At 41.0% G+C, this 14056-nt stretch overlaps 1 protein-coding gene across 6 annotated transcripts in view; it reads right to left on the reverse strand.

Moving 5' to 3' along the window:
- Nucleotides 1-5870: 5870 nt before the first annotated feature.
- The window catches only part of LOC137352748 (cytosolic carboxypeptidase 2-like), a 276792-nt gene continuing 268606 nt past the window's right edge, over nucleotides 5871-14056 (reverse strand). For all 6 annotated transcript variants that reach the window (XM_068018533.1, XM_068018561.1, XM_068018522.1 and 3 more), the window contains 3 exons: nucleotides 10104-10197; nucleotides 8136-8278; nucleotides 5871-7899 (listed from right to left, as the gene is read on the reverse strand). In XM_068018533.1, coding sequence (XP_067874634.1) covers nucleotides 8149-8278; nucleotides 10104-10197 — 224 coding nt within the window. In that variant the 3' untranslated portion in view covers nucleotides 5871-7899; nucleotides 8136-8148. The remainder of the gene's footprint in view (nucleotides 7900-8135; nucleotides 8279-10103; nucleotides 10198-14056) is intronic.

Consider the following 14056-nt stretch of genomic DNA (forward strand, 5'->3'; position numbering starts at 1 on the left):
AATAATGCTGGTGTTAGTGCAATAGAGAGGGATGACCTAAGTTCAGGAGACCAGGCTGTAGAAGCAGTTTGGGTAGATATGAGAAATCATAAAGGCAAGAATTCACTTGTGGGAGTGGTGTACAGGTGACCTAATGTTAACCATACTGTAGGACGGGGTATAAAGGAAAAAATAATGGCAGCTAGTCAGAAAGGTACCGCGATAATTATGGGGGATTTTAGTCAAAATATAGACTGGAAAAATCAGATGGGCAGAGGTAGCCTAGTTGAGGAGTATATAGAATATTTTTGGGATAATTTCTTGGAATAATATGTTCTGGAGCCAACCAGAGAGCAGGCTATACTAGACCTGGTATTGCGCAATGAGAGAGGAATAATTAATGTCCTCATAGTTAAGGTGCCCCCAGGTAGCTGTGATCATAATATGATTGAATTTTACATTCAGTTTGAGGGAGAGAAGAATGGGTCCAAGAATAGAACTTTAAACTTAAATGGGGACAATTATGACAGCATGAAAGCAGAGCTAGCTAAAGTGAACTGGCAAATCAGGTTAAGGGATAGGTCAATAGAGATGCCGTGGCAGACATTTAAGGGGATATTTCAGAATACACGGAATAGATACATTTCAACGAGAAAGAAAATTTCCAAGGGTGGGACCTGCCATCCGTGATTAACTAAAACAGTTATAAAGATAGTAACAAACTTAAAGAAAAAGCCTATAATTGTGCAAAAATGGGAGGCAGGTCAGAAGATTGGACAGAATATAAAAAACAGCAAAGAATGACTAAAAGATTGATAAGGACGGTAAAATTAGAGTATGAGAAAGCTAACTAGAAATATAAAGACAGATAGTAAGAGTTTCTATAGATATTTTAAAAAGAAAAGTTAACAAAGTGAGTGTTGGTCCTATAGAAAGTGAGTCTGGGGAATTAATAATGGATAATAAAGAGATGGCGGATGAATTGACCAGATATTTTGCATCAGTCTTCACTAATGAGGATACAAATAACATCCCAGTATTAGCTGTAAGTCAGGAAATGGAAGGGAGGGAGGAACTCAAGAAAATTACAATCACCAGGGAAATGGTACTGGACAAATTGTTGGAACTGCAGGCTGACAAGTCCCCAGGTCCTGATGGACTTCATCCTAGGGTGTTAAAAGAAGTGGCTAGCGAGATAGTTGATGCATTAGTTTTAATTTTCCAAAATTCCCTAGATTAGGGGAAGGTTCCATTAGATTGGAAATTAGTGAATGTAACTCCTTTATTCAAAAAGGGAGTGAGACAGAAAGCAGGAAACTACAGGCCAGTTAGCTTAACATCTGTCTTAGGGAAAATGTTAGAAGCTATTATTAAAGATGGTATAGCAGGGCATTTAGAAAAATTCAAGGTAATCAGGCAGTCAACATGGTTTTGTGAAAGAGAAATCATGTTTAACCAATTTATTGGAGTTCTTTGAGGGAGTTACATGTGCTGTGGATAAAGGGGAACCGGTGGATGTACTTAGATTTCCAGAAGGTATTTGATAAGGTGCCACATCAAAGGTTATTGCAGAAAATAAAAGCTCATGGTGTAGGGGGTAACATAGTGGCATGGATAGAAGATTAGTTAGCTAACAGGAAACAGAGAGTGGGATTAAATGGGTAATTTTCTGGTTGGCAAGATGTAATGAGTGGTGTGCCACAGGGATCTGTGTTGGGGCCTCAACTTTTTACAATTTATATAAATGACTTAAAAGAAGGGACCAAAGGTATGGTTGCTAAATTTGCTGATGACACAAAGATAGGTAGGAAAGTAGGTTGTGAAGAGGACATAAGGAGGCTACAAAGGGATATAGATAGGTTAAGTGAGTTGGCAAAGATCTGGCAAATGGAGCAAAATGTAGGAAAGTGTGAAATTGTCCTCTTTGGCAGGAAGAATAAAAAATAAGCATATTATCTAAATGGTGAGAGATTGCAAAGCTCTGAGATGCAGAGGGATCTGGGTGTCCTAGTGCATGATCGCCAATGGTCAGTATGCAGGTACAGCATGTAATTAGGAAAGCTAATAAAATGTTATCGTTTATCGCGAGGGGAATTGAATACAAAAGATGGGAGGTTATGCTTCAGCTATACAGGGCATTGGTTTAAGGAAGGATGTAAATGCGTTGGAGGCAGTACAGAGAAGGTTTACTAGACTAATACTTGGAATGGGTGGCCTGTCTTACGAGGAAAGATTGGACAGGCTAGGCTTGTATCCACTGGAATTTAGAAGAGTAAGAGGCGACTTGATTGAAACATACAAGATCCTGAGTGGCCTTGACAGGGTAGATGTGGAAAGGATGTTTCCCCTTGCGGGAGAATCCCGAACTAGGGATCACTGTTTAAAAATAAAGGGTCGCCCATTGAAGACAGAGATGAGGAGAATTTTTCTCTCTCAGAGGGTCGGGAGTCTTTGGAATTCTCTTCCTCAAAAGGCAGTGGAAGCAGAGTCTTTGAATATTTTTAAGGTAGAGTTAGATAGAATCTTAATAAGCAAGTGGGTGGAAGGTTATCGGGGGTAGGTGGAAATGTGGAGTAATCAGTTCAGCCATGAACTTATTGAATGGCAGAGCAGGCTCGAGGGGTTGAGTGGCCTACTCCTGCTCCTAATTTGTATGTTCGTATGCTACTCCTCAAGGCTTGAAACTTCTACCATCAAGCTGTAGATTTAAATGGCAGGTAGGGGACTAGCGTGAATTTCCCACTAATAAGGAAGCATTCACACCGAAAAATTTTAGACCTGGTATTTCCAGGTGTTAAGAGGCCTCCTCTCATTTCATGAATGCTAAATGAGAAGGCCTATACCAGAAATGATCTTTTAAATGTTAAAATGGATTCAAGTAAATAATTTTTTAAGAACATAAATCTGACATTTATCAGACTTTTTCATTGTTTTAGTGTAAATCACTTTTTAAACAAATCCGATAAATCTTGTTAAAAGGTCAACATAAACACTTTTAAAAGGTCTGATAAATCTCGTTGTCATTTACATTAAAGTCTTCACCCAAGAGAAAGAGGATGTAGATATGGAACTTAGAGAGAGAGACTGTGAGGTTCTTGAGCAAATTGTCATAGGGAGTGACAAGGTATTGGAGGTTTTGGAAGGCTTAAAAGCGGACAAATCTCCAGGTCCGGACAATTTGTGTCCCAGGATGCTGTGGGAAGTGAGGGTGGAGATTGCAGGGGCTCTGACCCTAATTTTTAATTCCTCTCTGGCCATGGGGGAGGTGCCAGAGGACTGGAGAACAGCTAATGTGGTCCCACTATTTAAGAAAGGTTGTAGAGATAAGCCAGGGAACTACAGACGAGTGAGTCTCATGTCAGTAGTAGGGAAACTATTGGAGAAAATTCTGAAGGAGAGAATCTATCACCACTTGGAGAGGCAAAATTTGATTAGGAATAGTCAGCATAGCTTTGTCAGAGGGAGGTCATGCCTAACAAATTTGATTGAATTTTTTGAGCATGTGACCAGGTGTGTAGATGAGGGTAGTACAGTTGATGCAGTTTACATAGATTTCAGCAAAGCCTTTGACAAGGTCACACATGGGAGACTTATCAAGAAAGCAAATGCACATGGGTTACAAGGTAACTTGATAAGGCTTAGCTGTAGGAGACAGAGAGTGATGACAGACGGCTGTTTTAGTGACTGGAAGCCAGTGTCCAGTGGCGTACCACAGGGATCTGTGCTGGGTCCCCTTTTGTTTGTCATTTATATAAACGACATAGATGACTATGTGGGGGGTAGGATCAGTAAGTTCGCGGATGACGCAAAGATTGGCCGAGTGGTTAACAATGAGGTGGAGTGTCTTAGGTAACAGGAAGATATAGATGGGATGGTCAAATGGGCAGAAAAGTGGCAGATGGAATTTAACACTGAAAAGTGTGAGGTGATACACTTTGGAAGGAGTAATGTGACACGGAAGTATTCAATGAATGGCCTGACACTGGGAAGTTCCGAGGAACAAAGGGACCTTGGCGTGTTTGTCCATAGATCTCTGAAGGCAGAAGGGCAGGTTAATAGGGTGGTGAAAAAGGCATATGGGACACTTGCCTTTATCAATCGAGGCATAGATTACAAAAGCAGAGAGGTCATGTTGGAGTTGTACAGAACTTTGGTAAGGCCACAGCTGGAGTACTGTGTGCAATTCTGGTCACCACATTATAGGAAGGATGTGATTGCATTGGAGGGGGTGCAGAGGCGATTCACCAGGATGTTGCCTGGGATGGAACATTTAAGCTATGAAGAGAGGTTGGATAGGCTTGGGTTGTTTTCACTGGAGCAGAGAAGACTGAGGGGTGACCTGATCGGGGTGTACAAAATTATGAGGGCATGGACAGGTGGATAGGGAGCAGCTGTTCCCCTTAGTTGAAGGGTCAGTTACGAGGGGTCACAAGTTGAAGGTGAGGGGCGGGAGTTTAAAGGGGTTTTGAGAAAGAACTTTTTTACCCAGAGGGTGGTGACGGTCTGGAATGCCCTGCCTGGGAGGGTGGTAGATGCAGGTTGCCTCACATCCTTTACAAAGTACCTGGATGAGCACTTGGCATGTCATAACGGCTATGGGCCAAGTGCTGGCAAATGGGATTAGGTAGACAGGTCAGGTGTTTTAATGCATCGGTGCAGACTCGATGGGCCGAAGGGCCTCTTCTGCAATGTATTATTCTGTGATTCTGTGAAATTCCCGCTATGGGGATTGCAGTCGGTTGATGCGTAGCTTGAATTGATGTCAGCAGTGAGTACTGTTGCTGTGTCACTGACATCAAAATCTAGCCCAGTAGGAAATCAGCATGTCGAAGTCAATAGATACTAGCATTTCTAATCAAACTCTGATCCAGACTTCAGTGTATTGCACCATCATACTGTTTATCCTTGCTTTAATTCTCCCTCTTGTTTGTATCTGTACCATGCACCTACTTCACGCACAGTACACTAACACAGACGAACTTCAGAAACTTGAACCTGCTAAGTTTCTGTCCTGTAAATTTTTTTTATATATTCGTTTATGGGACGTGGGCATTGCTGGCCAGGCCAGCATTTATTGCCCAGCCCTAATTGCCCATGAGAAGGTGGTGGTGAGCTGCCTTCTTGAAATGCTGCAGTCCTTGGGGTGTAAGTACACCCACAGTCCTGTTAGGAAGGGAGCTCCAGGATTTTAACCCAGTGAAAGTGAAGGAACAGCGATATAGTTCCAAGTCAGAATGGTGTGTGGCTTGGAGGGTGTTCCCCTGCCACATCAAGTCAGCAGCTGTACAAGAGACCAAAGCTGAGGGACTAAATTGTCAGTGAGTTTCTACCCTATTCTGACATTGTCCTAGGGAAACGACAATGTTTGATGTGGTTTCAGAAAGCCTTGGAAAACTATTGCCAGCATTGGAGATTATAGGGTAGATCTCTGAGACTTAGGCTGCTGTGAGCACATCAGAAAACATCTTCAAACGTTTCCCAGTTCTGATGAAAGATCACAGAGCTGAAATGTTAACTCTGCTTTCCTCTCCACAGATACTGCTGAGTTTTTCCAGCATTTTCTGCCTTTAACCAAATTCTCATTGGTTCTTGCAGTGTGGAGAAATCAGTGACTTAAATTCTTAGGTTTGTAATGTCAATTTGAAAACTGAGTCTCGAGATGTCTGCTTGTATGTTCTTAGGAATTCATCTGTACAGTTCTTTACAAAAGGATGTAATATACATACTTTCTGGCATTTCTCAGTATTGCCTGTTCATGAGATCTATGCTTGAAAACTCTTCATTATTAGCATTCTGTAAAAAAGCTATAACATTTGAGATTATTCAGTTGAATATATTTCCTTTATAACATTACACAGCATTATTAACACTCAAGTTTGTTAGCAATGTGTTAATTTTGCACAGTTATTTTAATGTATGTTCTTCACAGAGATAGGAGAGGAATTGTGTCTCAGTGTTTAGTTTAGAGATGCAGCACTGAAACAGGCCCTTCAGCCCACCAAGTCTGTGCCGACCATCAACCACCCATTTATACTAATCCTATACTAATTCCATATTCCTACCACATCCCTACCTGTCCCTATATTCCCCGACCACCTACCTATACTAGGGGCAATTTCTAATGGCCAATTTACCTATCAACCTGCAAGTCTTTGGCATGTGGGAGGAAACCGGAGCACCCGGAGGAAACCCACGCAGACACAGGGAGAACTTGCAAACTCCACACAGGCAGTACCCGGAATTGAACCCGGGTCGCTGTAGCTGTGAGGCTGCGGTGCTAACCACTGTGCCACTGTGCCGCCCCAAATATTATATATATGAAAATATTACAAAATCAACAAACTATCAAGTATTGGTAATGCTCTTGTCAACATGTCACCCCAAGCCATTTGGACTAGTTCAGACACAGCACTTCAGTTAGAGGTCTGATCTGGTTCAAAACCAACAATGTGTTTGTTCCTATCCTGTTTCCTTTATCTTCATAGAAACAACTTAATAGTAGAGGTCATAATTACTGTTTTCAATCAAAAGATTAGCTTTGCCTGACAATTTATCAAAGAAATACAGAAATGCAGAAAAACTTGCATCTCCTTAAAGGTTTATAAAATCCCTTTACTGTTGAAAAAAAAATGAATGTTAGCCATTATTAGTTCAATGTATTTATCAATCATATAGAAAACTGAATTCTTGATGTTATGAAGCTTGTGGACTATATTAGGGTGCAATTCTTATCAAATATAACAATATATATGGTATTGTAGTACATGTTTTAGGATTGAAATTTAGTTCTAATGTCTGATGAGTTCCTACAATCTCAGGCATTTGGCAGATGTACTTTTATACATCTAGACTACACTCTTTGAAATTCCATTCTTTTGCTCCACCATTTGCTGCTGTTCCTTTGGCTGCCATGCCTTCAGCCACCTAGGCTTCACATTTTGGAATTTTCTCCCTAATCATTCTTTGCCCCAATCCTGCTGTAAAATTCAATTTCTTTGACCAAACTTTTGGTCATCACTCATAATATCTCCTTCCTCAACTCATCCTTTTTTTTTGATTATGCCTTTGTGAAATGTCTTGAGATGATTGGTACATTAAAGGTGCTATATAAATGCAAGTTGTTGTTTAAATTCCTCTATAGTTTTGCGCTATTCTGTCTCTGTTATTGTGTTACATTTCCAATAATCTACAACAACAACTGGCCTCCAAGGAAGTGCAGAGATGATCAAGGAACCTGGTCTCCAGTGTCAGTACGAAGACCTATGAGGAACAACTGATAAACGAGGACACTTCAGCTTTGCACAACAAATCTTAGCGATGACCTTGTATAGTTGCATAAGATACTCAATGAAATAGAGAAAGGAAACCTGAAGCAATCCTTTCAGGCACAGGGCAAGAGAACAAAGATTTAGGGTTACAAAGGGCAAATTTAGGGACAATATCAAAAAGTATTTCTTTATATAAGGTGATCAAGGTCAGGAAGTGTAATTAAATCCAGGACACTGGATTCGTTTAGAGAAATAACTAGGTGGTGTAATTGGGAATCAGTGTGGTTGGCATTCTGAAAGGCAGAGATCAAATTGTTCGAAGGGTCTTCATTATCTGAATCTATCTAGTGAATACAATTAAATAAATATATATGAATTAACTCAGAGCATGTTATAATATTTTACTCATTTAACAAAGCCATCACTGGTACTTTTGACTTTTTAAGACTTTCCAACATCTAATAAATTACTGCATATGTCATGACATGTATTGATGTCCTTGAAGTGCATTTGCAGCAACCAGCTTTGTTGCTATTTAAAGTAGGCTCTGTCAGATTCGATGAGATTTGTGCAGAGTAACTCCACTTTTCTGGTGTAAGTGGAGCTCCCGAGGGTTCCTGATGTTTTCAAAACACTTTACATTAGCAACCACCTGGAAAGATATAGTTATATTAATTACAAATGGAGCAGTAGATCAAATGCAGTTCAAAGACTACTTTATTCTGAGTCTTCTCAGAAAAATAGCTCTGAAATATTATCAATGAGGTAAAAAGTTCTACCAGAGTTGATTGGAATATCAGTTAATGTGCTATCAAGAACATCTAGATTTGGGGTCTGAATGGTTACGTAGACTGTAACATGGAATTGATTGTACAATAATATACATACCTGCTTGTCTATGTTAGTCTACAGTAGATATGTTGTGGGTTTGTTCTTCTTCGTAGATATCTACCAAAGTAGATACAGGAGCTTTGGTTCTTTGTCTTTGTGAAAATGGTGACGCCTGGCACCATAGACCTAGTTTCTGAGGACTGTGGAAAATAAAGCCAACATAGAATTTTTTTTTGGTGGGATGCAGATCTCTTACTGAACGCCATCCTGATAGAAGAGTAAGTTTATAGCCAAAGGTAAATAAAATTTCAGTCATCAAAGTCCAATTTATTAAGACCAAAATTAATACCTTTAAAATTTACAAGTTTAGCAAGGATTTTATTTCCAAACACGATTCATGAGAAAGGATACTTGCTGGCAATGAGGTAATTCACTGTTCATTATGAGTGTGTGCCAGGCCTAATACGAGTGACTAAACAGACATTACCTTCCTTTCTGATATGTTCCACTGTATTACAGCTGGTGGTTTGAGAGCTTTGATGAATTATTTTTCTGTCCTCTTTTTTAAAAAATGAACTGCCATTTTTAGAATTTATTTATTGTGCCAGAACCAACTAGAAAATTAACACCTATTTAAAACAAGATAAAGCTTAGCTCTCTTTATAATATACTTCAATGGATGAAATATTGTGGTTTTCCAATAAGCCACTTGCTGAATATACAGTCCCATCGGTGGTACAGGATCTGGGAAGAATTCACTCAAAGTGTTTCTTTAGTTGCCCATGCATAGCTTTCCAATTGGACAGGTGTCCTGCAGCTAATGATACACTTCAGTCAGCCACAAGAAGATGGATGACTTAGAGTAAATCTTGCAACAAATTGTGCAGGCTGTGAATTGGATGCAGTGAACTCAGTTCCAATGAAAGGTCACACAGAGCTGAAACATTAACTCTGTATTATCTGCACAGATGCTGCCTGACCTGCTGAATGTTTTCCATTTTTGCACTAAACTCTGCTCCTAAATCCACAAAGCTGTGTATCTGGACTACTAAATTGCTGTCTTTCCTGTTAGATGTATTGAGCTATTACTTGGGTCCCACTCTAGTTGTAAAGCTAAAACTGCGAACTCACCATGTAGTTTATGGGGAGCAAGATCAATATTCTTTCTGCTGTTAAGATATAACAGAAAATACTGAAAATACACAGCAAGCCTGTCAATGTTGATGGATCTGCTGTTTATTTCCAGCAATTTCTGGTTTTATTTCAGACTTCCAGTATTGACAGTTTCTTTTTATTTCTATTTATCTCTACCTTGCTTTCTACTCAAGGTTAGTCCCCCAACATTCAATGCTAAAGGGTTGCTATCATATATATATTATATATATAGCATATATGTAATATATATTTTAAATACCAGTTCTTTATTTTCTTTCAAGTCTCTCTGCATTAAGTACTAATCCCAACCAAGAGGAAAGGCAACCAAGCTAATTGCAGCTCAACTGCAATTATTTGATTGGAAAGTCAATTGTTGGAAATCATGATTAGGAATCATATTATAGCACAGTGTATTTACACAATATAATGTACCATCATGCTACACTAAGATCAGTGTTCCAACAAATTAAAATATAAACAACTATCTGTTAAATTATGCACCTTCCTATTTGCCACTCTGAAAATCCAAACAATTGCTGTAAGTCTGAATTCACAACATGCAGTTTTAAGATTTTTATTCCCTATCCCTTTTGAAAGGGTTTTAAAATGTACTCTTTCTAATCAACATTGATTTTGTTTTCATTGATTGCTCTGTACAGTAATAGCATATTGAATTATTTCTCAGGATCATATCAAAGTAATCACATCAGGGAGTTTGTATGGCAGCTTGAAGAAGGAACTGATCAAACAGCTATTAATCATAGGTAAAAGGAAACATGTTAAAATAAAATGGCATCATCCTCATGACTGAGATTTGATGCATTTTATACTGAACCCTGCATTTTAAACTGTTGTGTTTTCTTTTCTTACCTTTCATTGCTTGCCAGAGGTGAATTAAATTTTGAATTTCTTTTATCTTGAGTTAAGCTGACTACACGGGCACCTTCCAAAGCAGATGTCGTTTCTGTGGAACAATATACATTTCTTACTTTTTAACAGATATTTTATACAAAATACATCATAGCTTGAAATTGTGAGATTCTGCTTTGGACTGCCATCGCCCAACCTGACCTTCACAATGAGCTGATTCAATGGAGATTGAATAACCTAGCAGAGAGCAAGAGTGGTGCCAGAGTAGAGACAGCAATTTCCACCAGGAGATTCCCCAGGGCTTGGTACTCAGTCCGCTCCTGTTCTTCATTCATGCCAATGAAATATCAACACTTGAGCAGAGGACTGGGGCTTACTCAGAGTTTTCTGAGGACATCACCATTTGGATATCCTCCATGAACTCGTCAATAACATCAGGAAAACACCATTGGTGCCTTGATCTGGAGGAATCGATATGCTGATGGTAAATTCTGATGAACTCCCAGAAAACTACATTGCATGCCATTCTCCAGTAGAAGCAAGCACAAAAAGAAACAGGATGTGAGAATTGAGCTGCTGTCAAAATCAATCAAGGCCATTAGACAGCAGAAGTTCCTGGGTATAATGTTTCATAGCAATGTGGCTTGGACAGAGCCCACTCATTGTACCACTACCAGAATGTCAGCCAGGCTGAGTCATCTTTGGAAAGAAGCATGGAATCAGCACCATCCTCAAACACTTTCTTCACAGACAAGCCTGGAACTTATGGTTCAGAAGCTTAAAAATAGAAAGCTTAGCTATTTAAACAATCACTATATCCATTGATTGGCCACAATATATAATACTGTACAGTGCAGAAACAGTCAACCGAAGCAAAAATTCACTGTTTATACAGTAGCCAGCAATAAAGAAGGCAATTGCTATGGTCAAGTGAGGAGGGTTCGAAGGGCTTCCCTCTTTTCTCTCTCCTTGCTTGTCCACAACAGGTTTAATTCTTTATGAAAGTGGTTGTTCTGGCCAATTCAGTACATTTTTGATTACTTACTTACTGTTGTTATGTGAATGCTTCCGTTTCTCTGTGTAAAATATCTTTTAAGAAATTATAGTTGGATTGTGGATACTGATTCATCTGGAATCTATGGGCTGAATTTTATGAGCCCTTCGGCAGCGGGGGTTGTGGCGGGGGGACCCGGAAAATTCTTCTGGGAGAGGCCTGCCATAACCTCCAATGCCGAGAAGGCCCCATCATATTTTACCGGCGGCGCGAGGCCTCACTGCCAAGCGGTGGGGCCTTCATTTTAATATGCGAATGGGATTAAAATGAAAGAATAATTACCTACCTGGTAGCGACGGCCATCTCACGCTGATATTCCGGCCACTGGCTGGAACTCCCATACCTGCGGAACTCTGTTCGGAGTTCCGAGGCATGACACTGGTGGGGACGGAGAAGGAATGAAAATTTCAGGGCGGGTGGGAGCGGGGAAAACCGCTCCAACTGGGTGTGGGGATGGTGGGAAGGGGTTGAGGGTCAAGGGTGCTGAGGTGGTGGGGGGGTGGGGGGGGTGATGAAAGTACATAAATGTAAAAATTGGTTTTCCGGAGGGATGGGTTATTTTATTAATTGATAACTCAGTGGGCGGGGGTGGTGGGGGGGGGGGCGGTTGGTGTTGGAAAGGGGTTTGCAAGTATCACTGAAATTTTATTTGTCATTTCTGGGTGCCGGCACCTTTAAACATTTGACTCTACCTGAAGGGCTTGAAGCCCTTTAAAAATGGCACCAGCCGCCCTCTCTACGTCACTGGGGGCGGCTGCTTTGCTCCCTCCATTCAAATGAGTCCCTGCGTGAAATATCATTCGGGGGCTCAGCGATGGCGCTATCCGCGCGAGTGGACCACCGAGATCAGTGCATGTCACCGCGATTTGCGGCGCACTCATAAAATTCAGCCCCATATTTTAAAACAGAAGAGCCTGAACTTTGGGTGTTTTTTTTAAAAGGAATGTCAACAAAAAGGTTTGACCAGTAAACAAGTAACGCAAAACATGTGATTTCAAGTAAACATAGCAGTAAGGTTGTGTTGTGTCAAGACAGAATTTATGATTATCATGGGACTTGCCTAGAAAAAGATAAGTTTCATGTTGAACTGTTAAACTGCCAGTTGTTTTTGGACTAAAAGAGGCAGTTGGAGATCAGAAGAAAATCCAGACCACTGTTATCTTTCTTTGAAGAATCCCTGTTTCTATGATCTTAATTTATATTTTTTTAAAGAAATTTTTAAAAGAAGGGATAAAAGATGACTTTGCTAGCGGTTTAAGATGGCCCCCTAATTTGCAACACTGTATCCTGTTGAGAGTGAACTTAGCATTAGTTTTGCGTATCTCGACATAAAGCTTATCTATTTTACCTAATCAGCTTTGCAAGACATGATTAACGTAGTTTAGAATGTTCTAGTGGGTTAACAGGTTTAAAGAAAGGTGATCATTGAATCAGGAGAGGGTTGGTCACGCAAGAGGGAGTTGGGGTCGTTTTGGACAGAGGAGACAAGTCGAGACAAGTCACGTAGACAAGGGTATAAAGGTTGGACTCTCGAGACGATCGCGAGCGAGAACCCTGGGGACCAACACTCGAACGGGGAACCCTGAGTCAGGGAATTCAGTGACAGAACCGACTAGTCTGAGACTGATCACCTTGGCTAGACACGGGTAATGTGTATACGAATTGTGAGGTTTGCATATTCTTTGTAACTGGTTTCTTATGTGACTTAATAATAAAACATATTGTACTCAGTGTTGGTGTCTGTAATATTTGCTGCTGTTACCTTGTTGACTCTTGACGCTGTTGGCCAGGAGTTGGAGAACAGAATTTGGTATCCCTAGGTGGGCACAGATTGAAGGGTTAGCTCGAATTTTGAGAGACCCCGCCATGTCCGAAACCTAAAACAGCAGTTTAAATATACCAGTAGGTGACAACAATATGACGGAGCAGCAGCCCATGTGGTATGTGGCGTTGTGCGATTATGTGAATAAGGAGTGGCCTAAATAGATGAACTATTGTACGGATAATTATGCGAGTCCGAGATCCATGTCCGAATCAATATGGACGAAGGCCCATGGGAATAACAGTAAAAGAAATGCTGCGGAAATCCGAAAGGCTGCAGCAATTACTTGTTGCCTGAAAGAATTAGTAGAAAGGGAAGCAGAAGCGGTAGTTTTAAAATGTTGCCTGGAACAAATGGAGAAACAGGCTGACGAGTGGTAGGAAAAGGCACAGTGCTGGGAACAACAGTGTGCCAATTACATGTTACATGTGAGTAGTTTTCAGACTCAGGCCGAGAAGACGGAGTCCAGTCACTGTAAGGCGGAACGAGATGCCACACAGGCACAGGAAGTAAAACGGAAGGTAGAGCAGAAATGTACAGACCTCCAAGCTGCACTACAAGTTCTGCAACAGACCTCGAAGAGCAGGGTTCACGAGGCGGCTAGCCACACTAAATGTCAGAAAGAAACAGACAGGCTAAGAAATCAGTTATCGGTCCAAAGAGGGATCATTTGTGCTTTGGAGATAAATCTAGGGGGCAGGATGATGACGACTTGGGTAATGATACACCCGACTGGGGAGGATTAGATGAGGAAGCCTAGTGATACGGCTGGGGCCATGATGGCTATGATTAGGATAAACCACCCCCAGAAGAACCCCCCCCGGCGGACGCATCTGCCCCGCCTCCGCCGCTTGCGCCAGAGCCGATGCATCCTCTGGTGACGCGATGGACAGCGGACCAACCCGCCAATCAGAATCAGGGCAGGGAGGGCAGGGAGGAGCTCAGGCAGTCCCAGCCCCTCTAGGACAGCAACAACAACCACAAGCCCAACAGCCAGGGGCAGTAAGTTACACCATCCCATATACGATCACACAGCTGTCTGAAATGAAAAAGGATATTTCCATCTATAACAGGATG

This window comes from Heterodontus francisci, chromosome 3, assembly GCF_036365525.1.
Source record: "Heterodontus francisci isolate sHetFra1 chromosome 3, sHetFra1.hap1, whole genome shotgun sequence".
In the NCBI taxonomy this organism is placed as follows: domain Eukaryota; kingdom Metazoa; phylum Chordata; class Chondrichthyes; order Heterodontiformes; family Heterodontidae; genus Heterodontus; species Heterodontus francisci.